This window comes from Ambystoma mexicanum, chromosome 8, assembly GCF_040938575.1.
Source record: "Ambystoma mexicanum isolate Mex_15411 chromosome 8, UKY_AmexF1_1, whole genome shotgun sequence".
In the NCBI taxonomy this organism is placed as follows: Eukaryota; Metazoa; Chordata; class Amphibia; order Caudata; family Ambystomatidae; genus Ambystoma; species Ambystoma mexicanum.
Window position 1 is genome coordinate 1,233,017,497 of NC_090929.1, and position 14,350 is coordinate 1,233,031,846.

Consider the following 14,350-nt stretch of genomic DNA (forward strand, 5'->3'; position numbering starts at 1 on the left):
TCTACTCCTCTGAGACTTGAACATCCACCTGGATTCTACCAGCCCTTCTTCAGGACTCTTTCAAAACCTCAGCGGTTCTCTCTCACTCTATTCTTCCCTCTGGCCCAACGCTGCACGGCATACCCTGGATGTTCTGATCTCCTTAGACCTCCCCTTCTCTAACCTTCACATAACTCCTCTCTTGGAGTGGTCACTTTCTCCTTTCTTCCCCGCAGGTCAAGCTGACTCCAGCACTGCCACCTATCTTCTCGGTCATCTGACCCATGAAGCGTGTGTCAGTTGGGGCTTTTGATGCTACTTTCTCTCCACCTCCTGCGCCTTTGGCTGACTCGCACCCTGACACAGCCCTCTCTAACCTTCATCTCTCAATCTCTAACACACTGGATGTCCTTGCCCCTATCATGACGATCTGCTTGAAGCCCACATCCAAGTGCAACTCTTGGTATGATTCCGACCTCGCCGCCCTTAAATGCAAATGTAGGGCGGCGGAGAGTAAGTGGAGGGCCTTGGGCGCACCGCTGACAAACTAGCCTGCCTCCTGCTGCAAAGGCAGCACAGACTCTTTCCTCTCTAAGAAGAGAGCTTACATCCAAGCCTGCATCTCTGTGGCATCTAACAACTCGGCCGACCTTTCCAAAATCTGCAAGGAGCCGGCCAATCCTACTACCCTGTTCCCATACAGGTCCTCTTCACAGCCTTGACCTCTCATTTCACTACCAAAACTCAGGACATACTGTCTACCCTCTCTTCATCTACCTCCTCCTCCTCTTCTTCGTCCTACCACTCCTGGCCCGTCTGAGGCTGTCTCTGCTCCTCCTTTCCCCTGTTCACCCCATACAATGTTTCTAGACCAGTCCGATCTATGAAAGTCTTGTCAAAGCAAGTTCTCCCCTGCTCATCCAGGACAATCAAGGACCACATCGACACCCTTGCTCCAGCCTTGGCCGATTTCTTCAATCACTCCTTTGCCACTGGAACTTTTCCCCTTAAGCACTCTCTTGTGCACCCCTTCTAAAAAAGCCCTCGGCCGACCCTTTCTCTCCGGCTAACTATCACCCGATCTCCATCACTCCTTTCCTGGGCAAACTCTTGGATAGCTGGCCATCTCCCAGCTTAATCTACATACTGAATCTGATGCTTGCCTCCATGACCACTAGTCTGGCTTCAGAGCTGCCAGAAGCATGGAAACTGCTCTCCTGAACACCTGTGAAGACTTGCTCTCCAATCTTCATTCTAATCTCCATTCTGTCCTCATTCGTCTTTATCTATCCTCCGCTTTTGACACGGTCAACCCTGCCATCCTGCTCAATCGTCTCCCGGACAACCTTGGTATTACTGATCAGGCCTTGGCCTGGTTGACCTCCTTTCACACCGACCTTCTCTGGTCCAACTGGGGTCTTTCCTCTCTTCTCTCTCTCTCTACTTGTGGTGTTCCCCAGGGATCTAACCGCTCTCCCTGGCTCTCAAACCACTACCTGGAACCTTTTGCCCACTGCATCGCTACTTTCTGCTCCAACTTTCAATGCTATGCGGATGATGCTCGCTCTTCTTCAGGCCCCCCTGAGCCAACTCTGCTTCTTTTCTCATAACAGACTGTCTGGCCGCCAATGATCTCTGCCTTAATGCCAGTAAGACTGAGAGCCTCCTCATTGGGACACCAGCTCCCTCCTTTCCTCTCTCTCGCTCTGGCCGCCCACTCTAGGCCCTCTTCCTGCTCCTTCCTGTGAGGCTCCACCCTCTCCTTCTCTCCTCACATCCCTGACGTCTCTAAGAAGTCGAACTATCAGCCGCACCTCCTCCAAGGTATTCTTCCTTTTCTCACTTTCCCCCAGAAGCTCACTGTGTCCAGAGCTCTGGTCCTCTCTAGGCTTGACTATTGCAACAGCCTCTTTCTAAATCTTCGTGCCTGTACTCTTCAACCTTTACAACTTATCCAGAACTGGACTGCAAGACTTGCCCTTGGCCTCAAGCCCAGGGATCGTATCTCTCCAGCTCTGAATTCTCTTCCCTGGCTCCCCATAGCTGCAAGTATCAACTTCAAGACCCTCTGCAATGTCCACAAGGCTTTCTGGGGCCTGGGACCGCTCTACCTCCAACTTTCTCTTCCAAAACATCTTCCTTCTCGAGCTCTCAGCTCATCCACCTCCAACTCTGAGGGTTAGATGCTTCTCTAAGCCGAGAGTTGGGGCAGATCTATCTCCTCGGATGCTCAATGAAGCGAGGTGGGACGGTTGCCGGAAACGCTCAGAGAGGCGGTCATAATACTGCTCCCTAAACCCAATAAACCTACACACAGCTGTGGCTCCTACAGACCTCTCTCAATGTTAAACCAGGACAGCAAGATACTGACAGCTGTCCTGGCAAACAGGTTACAGAGAGTGATCAGCAAGCTGATACACCCAGACCAGACGGGTTATGTCCCGAATAGAAATATAACCCATAACAACAGGTGACTCAGACGGGTGATTGAATGGGGTAGTACGGCTGAGGGCGAAATGGCGATCGTGTCCTTGGACGCGGTCAAAGCTTTCGACTCGGTCAAATGGCCGTGGTTGTTGGCGGCCTTGGAGAAGTATGGCATGGGGCCCGGTTACACGAGGTGGGTGACGATGTTATACAGCGAGCCACTGGCCAGAGTCAGAACAGGTGCAGTAATATCCGAGAGGTGGCAATTGAGTAGAGGCACTAGGCAAGGGTGTCCCTGGTCCCTGATGCTCTACATATTAGCCTTGGAGCCCCTAGCGATATACCTCAGACAGCAATATGACACGATAGGCATTGAAGTGGGAGGGGAACGACATCTGATCTCCTTGTATGCAGATGACTTGTTGCTATACCGAAGATACCCAGAAGAAAATCTTCAGCACATACTGGAGGTGCTAGCGAGATATGCAGAACTGTCTGGCATAGCGGTTAACCCCCAAAAATCCAGCATGTTTCCATTAGGCGACTATAAGGGAACCCCTGAGACGAGGTTACCGGTGTTACAAATACCGCCGGAGGTTAGCTCTTTCCGGTATCTAGGGATAGATGTATATCATACGGTAGAAGAGGAACACAAGCATAATACTGAGGCGGCACTTCGGAAAATTGAGAAGTGCATGCAGTTCTGGGTTAAGTTGCCCTTAGCTATGATGGGACGGGGTGCAATGCTGAAAATGGTGGTCCTGCCGAGGCTTTTGCATTACTTCAGCAATGTCCCATACATGATACCCAAGAAGTTCTTTGCGAAGCTGGACGGCATTTGTAGGGATTTCTTGTGGCATGGCACCGGAACAGAGTGGCGCTTTGGAAGCTGCAGAACTTTTACGAAAAAGGGGGGATAAGACTGCCCAATTTTGAGGTGTACTATGTGGCAAGTCAGCTGCAGTATGTGGCTCAGTGGCTTTCGGACGAGGTGACCCCTGAATCTAGGCTATTTGGACATGACTGTACCCCATTTTACTTGAGGGAAATGATCTGGTTGCCCAGGGCCAAAATGAAAGAGCGCCCCAAGATGATGATGCTGGGATGGCTGATGTGGCGTAGGGCGTGCCGGATAATGGGGAACCCATTTCCCTGCTCCCCGCAACTGCCGTTGGTGGCATTTGCAAGGGAAGATATGCAACTGAGAGCTATACTCGGGACCCATTGGGAATCCGTGGGGCTGGTGACGCTAGGAGATGTCTGGCAGATGGGGGCCATTTTGGATTTTGAAGTCCTGGGGGAGGAGACAGGATTGCATGTGGGCCAATATGTTACATATCACAGAATTGTTCAGAAAATCCGAGATACGTGGCCTGAAACTGTTAGGAGAAGAACCGGACGCTATCATAGAAACAATATATGACATATCAGATGGGGGGCATGAAATTTCCAGGCTATATGAGATGGTGATGTCTAAAGTTGGGAAGGATCTGATGCAGCTGAGGCTAGACTGGGAGGCGGAGGTGGGAACCCCGATAAAGGATGGGATGTGGGAACGAGCACTCGGGTACCATAAAAGGGTGTCAAGGAATGCTAGACTTAAACAAATACAACTATATGTAACGCACAGAGCATACATGACGCCCTTGCGGATATCCAAGTTTGAAAACGCTGGACGACAAGCATGTCCTAACTGTGACGAGGAAACGCGGACATGACACATATGTTCTGGTCATGCCCAGTGATTGAGCGTTTCTGGGGAGAAGTGGCACAAAAGTTAGCTGAGAAAGGGGTCACACTGATTATAGACACAGTCTGGGCATGCTTGCTGGGAGGGTACCCCAGATCATCAAAACTTAAGCATATTAATAAATTGAGAGACCTTGCATATGTGCTTGCTAAACGGAGGATCGTCATGGGTTGGAAGACTTGTCACAAGCCACGGGTGGAGGTATGGTGGAAGGAGTTACAGAAGTGGGCAGAGGCAGAAACGCTAGTATGGCAATAATCGAACACTGTAAGAGGGGAAGAAGAGATGGGGACCCTGATGGCATGGATGTCACTCATAGCTGAATTGTTTGGAGCAAAACAAGATCCGACTGGATCTACAGGAAGCGAGACCCCGCCGCATGCAGGGGACACGGAGAACACTAAACAGATAGGCTCATGATAGGGGGTGAGAGGGGGGGGAGCAGTGGCCGAGATTAAGCATTAATGTGATTATTTTTTCTGTAAAATGCACTGCGTGTTTGGTTGTATGTTGGTTTTGTTTGATCAAAAATTAATAGATTTTTCTTTTTTTAAAATAATTTTTATCTCCTCGGATGGAGCCTCCCTCTGGAACAGCCTCCCTGCCTCATTCAAACTTGAGCAGAACCACCTGCGGTTCCAGAAGCAACTCAAGGCCTTCCTTTTCGCTTCTGCTTTCTCTTCCTCTCACCTGCTGATGCACCCGACTGCTCTGCGCACTGGTCACCCTCTGAGTTTGGTCCCAGGCTCCTGCCTGTTCAGTTGCCCTTGCACCGCCTCTGGACTCCCCAGCACTTAAGGGTCTGTATCTGCAACCCTCCAGTCCCTTCTCTTTGCACTTATAAACCACCTGCTGGCAGCACTTGTGAGTTAACTGCACTTCCCCCTGGCACTTCTCCCCTTCTCTGTGCCCCGCACTTGCACAATCTGAATGACACAAGACCTTGTAAGATTTTGTCCTCCCTCGTTTTCCCCTCCTTGTCTTGTTGCGCTGAGAAACACTTGTGTACAGGCGCGTTATAAATGCCACATCATATATCATATCATATAGTTGGTGTATGATATGGCGATGTCATCCAGTAGGTCAAATAGGGGTTTGGTTAATATATTGTACCGGGAAGGAGAGATGCAAGAGCCTTCAGGGATGCCACAATGTATGGGGATAGGCAGGGCACTCGCATTGTCTGAGAAGACTCTCATGGATCTACCCTCTAGTAAGAAAGCTGTTCATGCGGTGACCTCGTGGGAGATGTTGGCAGAGACAGTGAGATGGTGGCAGAGGGTCTCATCGTCTACTAGGTCGAAAGTGGCCGAGGGATCCAGTAGGAGGAGGATAGCTGGTGTGCCCTCCTCTCTGAAGGCATCCAGTTGGATTTTTAGATCGAATAGAGGTTATTCAGTGCTATGACCTGGGCAGAAACCTGATTGCTGAATCCCTAGACTATGATTAGATTCAGAGTAATGTTGGGTCTGAATGTAGGCTGCTCTATCCAAGATCTTAAGTTGGAACGGTACTGATGTAATTGGGCAGTAGCTGTTGGGCGCTGTAGGGGGAGGACCCAGGATTCTTTGAGGCTTGCTGGGACAAGGTTGTCTGTGAATGAGGCGTTGATGAATTTAGTGATGAAGGGGACTAGGGCTTCGGAGCAATCTTTGATGATAGATGTTGGGCAGATGTTTCCTTTACATTTGGACGGTTTGAGATTTCCAAGGATATTGGCTGTTTCTAGTTCTGAGATATCTAAAGTGTAATGGAGGTGCGGGCGGTGTGTTTTAGTGATGAACGGTGAGTTGGGAGGGGTGATTAATGCTTGTTTGCTATTTTTTGCTGTAGCGTGCATATTTTGGTATGCATGGCATTCTGAATATTAGTGCTTCAAGTTTCATCTTTGTTGATGCTGTTAGGGGCTGGGACAGGAGTTTCTAGTTCTGAGTATTCTGAATAATTCTTTTGAGTTGGAGCTGGCATTAGCAATTCTGGTATTGTAGACTTCAGCTTTGGGTGCCGAGATGGCTTGTTTGTATTCTTTAGTAATCTTATCAAATCTTATTTTATGGTGGTCCGATGATGTGGTGTGTGTTTGTGTGTTTTTTTTTTTTTTTTTTTTCTCTTTTTTCCCCCACCCCCCACCGCCCCAAGTGGTTTCCGCCCTGCCTCTTCTGAGAATGCAAAGCTTGGAGGTCAGAGGTGAACCAATGGTTGAGATGATAGGTCGGTTTGGACTTTCTGGGGAGGAGTGGCCCCTAGGCTTTTAGGGTCATTATCGTTCGGCTGTTCCAGACTGTGGCGTGAGGGAGGGTACATTTGGCAATTTGGTGGTTTCGCAGTAGCTGCAGGCTAATGTGGGTGGGTAGGGAGGGTAATGGTAGTATCCGTGCAGGAAGAGAAGCTTGGTATGTGGTGGTCTGACCAAGGGCAGGTGGTGTTGAAGGTGATGAGAATCTGGCTGTTCAGGTCGGCTATCCAATTCAGGGTTCTGCCTTTGTGGGTGGGTGAGACAACACGGTGTGTGAAGCCGAGGTCTGTGAGGTCATTGGCTACTGTGGTGCCAGCCGTATCTAGGGGGACGTGGAGGCCTAGATTGAGGTCACCCAATAGTAGAACTCTGGATGTGGGCTTAATGTTGTTGCCTATGGTATGGGCAAGGTCTTCCTCGAAGGTGGCTGATGGGCCTGGCTGCTGATAGAGGATGTGTATGGTGATTGAGTCAGAGGGGGTAGTGGCCAATTTTAATCGAGATGCGCTCGCAGTGACCCTCTGTGGATCTACTGCATGTTCTTATTTGGAGGAAGTCTCTGTAGGTGAGAGCGACGTCTCTGCCTCGGGTAAGTGGTCTATCGCATCTCAGGATGGAGAATCCGTCCGGGATGGCTAGGTAGAGTGCTGGGCCAGAGACTTGGTGAAGCCAAGTTTCAGTGATTGCCAGTAAGTCTAGACTGTGCATGGTTATCAGGTCATGGATATCCAGAGCATGAGCCGGGAGTGTTCTAGCGTTAATGAGGGCTCTGAGCAAAGTGGGGAGTAGTTTGAGCTCTGGGGGATGGGTCATGACGGTGGGTGACAAAGGAGTTGAGGGCTTAAGGGGTGTCCAGACATTTGGTCGACCTAAAACTGGTCGAATGACATTTGGTCGATGCAATTTGGTTGAAAACCAAATGGTCGAATTTTTTTTTTAAATTATATATTTATTTTTCGGGTTTTCGTTTTTTACAAAAATGGGTTTTTAGAAAAAAAAAGGGGGTTGGGGGGGGGGGTGAAAATAAAAAAATAAAAAATTCGACCATTTGGTTTTCGACCAAATTGGTTCGACCATTTGTCTGGTCGACCAATTTTTTTCGACCAAATGTCTGGTAACCGGCTTCAGGTGCAGTGCTTTGTGATGTGCCCTAGTAGTAATGTCATGTTCTATGGGTTGCTCCACACGAGGCCTGCTGATGTTCTCAATGTGGAGGCAGTGAGCGGTGGAGGCAGGGTGAGTTCCGGCTGTGATTGGCATGGTTGGGAGGCATAGGGCAAATGGTTATTTTGCTAGCAACTTTGTTAAGGTCATGGCCGACTTCATTGTTATGGCGGGGCGAGTGTGGATTCTGGTACTAAAATGAGTGTTTCATTTTAAGGTGGAAGCTGGGAAGTGGCAGGGGGTGACTCTGGACGGCCTAGAGCATAGCCTAGCGTTCCTATCGGGGTGAGAGCAGGTGTGGATCTATGGAGTTCCCTAGGGATAGGAATTCTGACTCATGGGTATAGGTCTGGGGGCATAGAGAGCCCTGTGTGAGGACGTGGTTGTAGGATAGAGCTTGCATAATGCTATGTGCTTTGCTGGCCTGGTGGGAGGGCACGCTTTGCATGGCCCGTTAATAGTTGGTCGGGTGCTATCTCTCTCTCTGTGTGCTTGTTCGGGACTAAAGCGGAGCGGTGCACATCTGGAGCTTGCATACCTCGGTGTGACTGGTCTGTGAGTGCTGCATGAGCGGGTTGGTGGGGCCGGGGGGTGCAGGCTGTACGGAGCCTGCAGGGAGGAAAGGCCGTATCTTGAGAGGCTGTAGAGGTGGGCGTATCCCTGTAAGTGGCAGAGTTTGTTTAATGCTGGATCGGCACGCACCTGGAGTTGTTATAAGCAAGTTGTCACGACCCTCACCCAAAACCCCCTCTGGCAAACCCATTGGCCAGGTGGAGTCAGGACTCGGGCCTCTAGAGCCTGGCATCCTCTTCAAAAGTCCTCATGGGGCCAGTCCTGGAACCTATGGCGCCAGGCTCATACACCATGAAAAACAATGTGCTTGGGAACTACTTTATTGTATTGTCAGCCAATATGGAGGCATCCACATAGCTTGGTTCCTAAGAACCAAGCTATGCAGTCTAGTGTTTTGGGTGTGGTAGCATAGGGACTACTTTACCTGGACTCTTTTGTTGGGGCTATTTAAACCACGCCCGAGCAAGACAACATGCTTCACGTTACTTTGCAGCTTGCAACATGACGCTCACCGTGTCCAGCTATTCCCTCGAACCTCGGAGAAGCGGAACCTGCAAGGAGACAAAAGGAACATCATTAGCAGCAGCATCTTACCTGCAGTCTTCATATTTAAACACTTGCAGCTACTGAGAACAGCTTCCTCGAATCCGCACGCCTCCTGGACAGAACGACCTGAAAGAGGAAGATAGAGCCAACATTAAAGAAAGCAGTAGAGATATTTACAAATTACGAACTGCTCAAAAGGCTTACCTGGCTGGTCGCCTCTCGGCTGGCACCACTCCGGACATTCCACTTGTGCTGAAGAACACCGCGACCTACAAAGAAGGAAAACACAGGTTAGCAAAGGCAAGACTTTGCAGCGCTGCGCATAGCGCTTACTTACCGCATCATAGCGCTCTTTATGCGTCATCATTTACCAGCTGGGCTCAACCAAGGCAGTTCGCTGCGCTGAAGCTCTGCATACCTAATGGAGAAAAAGGGACATTTTAAACAAAGAAAGGCATGCAGGATAGCAACAAAACTAAAGAACAGCAATAAGACCTACCTGAACAATATCAAACGGGCCGGCGTCAGTGAAGTAACTGGACCACACTCGCCCATGAAAGACAACGCGCCCCTGCAAAGTAGGCAGGGCGGAGAGAACGCCTAATTCTACCACAAGGTGAGGAGAGGGCGCCAGAGGGACTAAAATCATATGGGGGTGGAGGGAGGATACCTACCCCAGTCGGTCAGTCTTGGACACAGTCCTCCTGTATTTTCAGGCAGAACCTTTCCCGCAGACCACATCAGGGCAAAGCTGAGAAACATACCAGCGAGTAACCCGGCTGGGTGGCGTCCCTGTGGATACCAGGTGAGCGTAACACAAGTGCACACTGGGCCTTTTCGGTGCAACCCTGGGTTCCGACATGGGATACCATGTGGCTTGGGTGTTCACTGGGAATTGGGGGCTGCTCACTGAGCCAAAAGTGATGCCTGACTGTAGGAAGCTTGTTGGGCAGGGGGTTGGAGACTGTCTTGTGCAGCATAGGGTTGAAGGCCCGTCGCACATAGTCTAAGAGATGCCGGCAGTACACATGGGTACAACAGGCTTACCTTCTAACTGGGGGCATGTCGCGGAAGAAGTAGAATAGGATGCCCAATGGCCATGCTATTTGGAGGCTTCCATGGCAATGTCTGGCTTTGATGCAGGGAAGATAGTGGCCATCTTATCGGGCCTTTTGTGGCCTTTGGCCCTGAATGTAGAAGTTTACAAATCCAAGGTGAGCAGGTTACCTTGGCGGTAGCGGGCGAGCTCTGTGGCACAACGCTGCACTCTTGGCCTGCTCGGGCTTTGTCGTAGAGGGTCGGTTCGTGGGTTTTATCGCAGAAAGCGTTGAACGTGGCATAGAACGTAGAGTAGAACGTTGATTGGGCTGCGTGCTATGCGGACCTCCTGCACCCAACACTGCACCCTTTCAACTGCAGTATCCTCCGTACTCATGGGGGGGAAGCAGTTGTAGCCTTCTAAAATGGTCTGGCCGGAGGATTAGGACCAGCGCTTTCACAATAACACAACTGCTTTCTCGTACTTCAACTTTCACATTTTCAACATGATCGAGGCAGGGCATACATTTTGCACTAGCCATTGGCTATTTATAATTGATTCTTTGCGAGTAAGAAATGGTATGCTCTCTGATCTATAGATTGGCGGTGGTGAGTGACATTCTATGGCTCGCTAGTAGCTTGCAACTTTAAAATGTTACCACTGGTCTAATGAATACTATATATTAATTTCTAGACTATCTCTGCGTTAGTTGTACCTGCATACCAAATACTGGATCTCCTAAATCTGCCTGGCTTATCAGCCTACATTACCCTAAGAGTTTGGTAGCGGCAAGTGTGAAAAGCCCTTGCCACTTGGTTGGCCTCTCGGAACCCCCTCAACAGTGGTAGTTCTCAAAATCCCTTTTAGCAGTTGCCAAGAGTAGGACATGTCTGTGCAACTCCAGGGCTAACATGGCTTTGGAGACCCCTGATTTTTCCTTCTGTCTATTCCTTATTTATTTTTGAGTTTTTCAGAAGCGAGTCATTTGCCTGAAACGTTGTATTTATGCTAAACAAGAGGTACTCTTTGAGTAATATGGCCATTGCCTAATTCAGCTGATGAAAATTACGTATACTGAGTGGAAGGAGTTAAGTTCCTTTAAGTGGACGGGTGAGTGTTGATCCACACTCCACATCCCATCATTGGAATTAATGCGGCAGGAATATCACAATTGAGCAGTTTGGCCGAAGCATCCTCATCTTTTAGGGTTTTTACTGCCTGTTGGTTGACAAGCAAAAGCCCTACTGTGCATTTTTGTGATAGAAGCACAAAACTGCTCGAATAGCTCAAAGCAGCACATCAAGATGGCCTAAAAGCAGCTTTGATAATGGTGATGTGACTTTCATTGACACGAAGGGCCTTTGCTGACATTCAAAGCTCACCAGGTGCTGGATCTTGCTAACTTTTCCCAGTTTGGACTGTGATGGTTCGTCAGTCAATTGGCCTCTTATGTGACAATTCCCTACCCTTTATTGTGCATCTACTCAAGGAGGCTTCAGTGGGGCCTCAGTGAATATCGGGTGCTGAACTGCAGAATGTGACCATGCGGCACATGCCCTCTGGAGATCAGCAAGTCATTTCATCTGTGCTTCATGCTTTGAAGCCACATTGTCGAAGCATGTGCCAAGGTGGCACAATGAGTAGTCAAACAACAATAGAATATTTAAAGCTGTAGACGTGTGGGGAATCTGAATGCCTCTTGCAAAAATACAACAAATAAAAAACGGACTTTAACACCAAGTGCTAGGTCACAAAGTTTGGAGAAAAGCATAATGGTAATGTAGAGTTGCCTCTTGGTGGCGGCCATTGGAAAAAAAAAATATAAATATAATGTCTAGCTAAATTAAAAGGTACACCGACACACCCAAGGTTCATGGTTGCCAGCGGTTGTGTGCTTATGATTCATGGTAGTTAAGTGCTGTTTAGAACTGTACAAATGTTCTTCCAGATAATGCCCGTTGACTTCGCCCCAACGGGGGATTTGATCAGTGTGTGTGAGGGACACCTTGCCCGTTGCATGTTTTAATCATGTATTCATCTGTGTGTGTAAAACAGAACTTTGATCCCTCAGAGAAGGTCATGGCCAAGATCAGAAGTCACCTACTCCAAGGGCTATATAAGCAACATTTTACACCTATTTTACTCCCTAGGTTCCGGGCCGTAGCCCAGCAAAGAAAATGACGGGTATGTGATTTATTGCTTTATGGTACTTGCACCGCTCAAGTGATTATTTCAGCAACAAAGCATGTCTAGAACCTCCCACTAAGAGAACCTGTGCTGCTTATTTTCCACCTAGTAATATAGGGCATTTGCACACAAGGCAGAATGCTCCTTTTCCTTTGAAAGAATTACCAGCTACAAAGAATGTTTAGGCTGTAAGACGGATACCTATTTTTTTTTTTTAAATCAACATTTTGCTTGCATAAAAAGTATGCCTGTCGTGATCTGTTTTTTTACTCCACAAATCCTTGTGCTACCAATGCAAGTAAACTACCCAAACCTCCAATTTCATATCAGAAACCCTGCCTACGAGATTGAACTAGATTTGATGAGCAGAAGCCGAAAACGGCTATAAGACGTATGTCCCCACGCAGCAAGCAGGAGTTAGCGACTGCGGAATTAGGAGCTTGTGCATAGCATGCTGCAAATCGAACTTCCATTTCAGATATTCAGAATGTTGTCCTTTTTTTAAAAATGTATTTTTAAAAAAAGTGTATTCCACCCATTTTATACTTTAGATGTCTTTGAGATCTGCTTAATGCTCTTTTATACACATCAATGCATAGTTAATGTCATATGTTTTTATTGCACCTGTGGGCATGGGCAGTGAAAGGTTGCTCGTATTCGCTGTTGAGGCCAACCAGGATCCTCCAGGTTACAAGCGGGAACAAAGTAACTTGTCTGTGCCCAGCAATTTCGATCCATGCCTTTCTGTTTATTCTCTGACCACACAGCTTTAGCTTGTATGCCTAGCATGGATACTAGGACCCTCGCACTGATTTCAGGCTTAGCACTTGACAGAAGAAATTCCCAAAATGGGGGCAGCATTCAATACGGTTATCTTCATTCAAATAAGATGGCACAATCAATTATTAAATGTGCACCCTACAAAAATTCAATTAGTTTTGTCACGAGTTGTTTCAGCCCTGATGTTCTCTTTTGAGGTTTGTTTCTTCAAGCGCTGGCCCCTTTCCTTTGCCCATATGTCATGCAAAGCGCTAAAACAGGTGAGTGTGTAGAATCCCTCGGACTGAGAAAACACTGCTCAGCTACTGTCCACACAGGTCATCATGAAAACAGAAACCTGACAGAAGGGGAGCTTTACGACTGGAGCCTGCTATGTCGTGGCAGCACATGCATTGCCCTGGAGATACTTGTTTAAATTGATTGCTTTGAAAGAAGCCGTATTTTGTCACGAATGGGTGTATACTATTTACAAAGTTGGCAGTGGGTGAGCGAAGCTCTGTTTTCAAGTGCCATTGCTCTTCCTGCTTAGTGGAGCGGGTTCACGGTCTTTGCTTGGATGACTATGGGGAATCCTGATCTCCCTAACAGTGTTCCTGTTGACACTGTGGTGGCAGCTACTTAAATGCTGGTTGTTGTAGGCAAGGTGCTGTGTGTGAGCAGCACTTGAGTGATTGGGTTTCTGTGAGGATCTGGCTCTTGTTTGATATACAGTTGACATTGCCATTTCAAATTCATCAGGTTTACCAATGAGTAGCATCACAAAAAAAAATGTTTAAAGGGGCAGTGGTGGGCAGTTTCAGAGCATGTATTAGATTGTGAGGTGTAGACCCCCAGCTCTTGGGCCTCATCGTGTTTTGTGGCATGTTGAAAGACCTATTTTTCATGCATTTAGGCTTTCACTTAAGCAATAGAGAATGTCACCCTACTACGAGAGCACCTGTTCTTAGTGGTAAAAAGTGTCTGATTTTACACCATAGATAAGACTAATTTTATCCGGTACCGGGGTGCCGTTTTCAGAGGGGGATTGGTTTCGAGGTGTTGCCCCACGGTTCTCGGGGTCTCCCAAATTGAGTTTGATCTGTCCAGCCATGTCGAAATACCCATCTTTCCATACAGTTATGACTTTACTTGCTCACTTCAATATGAGCGCACCTATTCTTCGGAAAAGTTCGGGTCTCAATGCACCTAGCCTAGAATGCAGTTCTTTCCAGTATTGGGATATCTCTTTTACACTACAATGAAATATTGCCATTTGTCTGTTAGTGCAATATCACATGCAAAAAGGTTTTGATTTTTGTAAGGTGTATTAAAAAAACTAAAATATTTTACCATATATTTGCTATTTTAATTTAGATGTGAATCTTACAATGAAGTGTTACTTGACAGTTTCTGAGTCTTGATTTCTGTTCTTTCTCACTAGGATGGCGGCTCTGGCAATCTAACTTCATCAGTATCCACGCCAAACCTTTCAAGCACAGGGGTATGATATTTTCTGTATTTTTCTCACTTTTTTCTGATTTCTGCATAAAAAAAAATATTTGCCTGTTACATTGAATTTATAACATTGAAGAACATTTTATTCCCAAACCATTATGTTGATCTCCAAATCTACAGCTGGAACTGTAAAGTGGATAACAATCTTGCATTTGTTGGTTCAACTTTAGATCAT

At 47.6% G+C, this 14,350-nt stretch overlaps 1 protein-coding gene across 3 annotated transcripts in view; it reads left to right on the forward strand.

The window, feature by feature from the left end:
* Nucleotides 1–14,350, forward strand: part of TBC1D12 (TBC1 domain family member 12) — a 684,903-nt gene that overhangs the window by 47,523 nt on the left and 623,030 nt on the right. For 2 of the 3 annotated variants that reach the window (XM_069611336.1, XM_069611337.1), the window contains exon 2: nucleotides 14,102–14,161. In XM_069611336.1, coding sequence (XP_069467437.1) covers nucleotides 14,102–14,161 — 60 coding nt within the window. Of the gene's footprint in view, nucleotides 1–14,101; nucleotides 14,162–14,350 lie in introns of those variants that run through there. The other variant, XM_069611338.1, reaches the window with a different exon arrangement.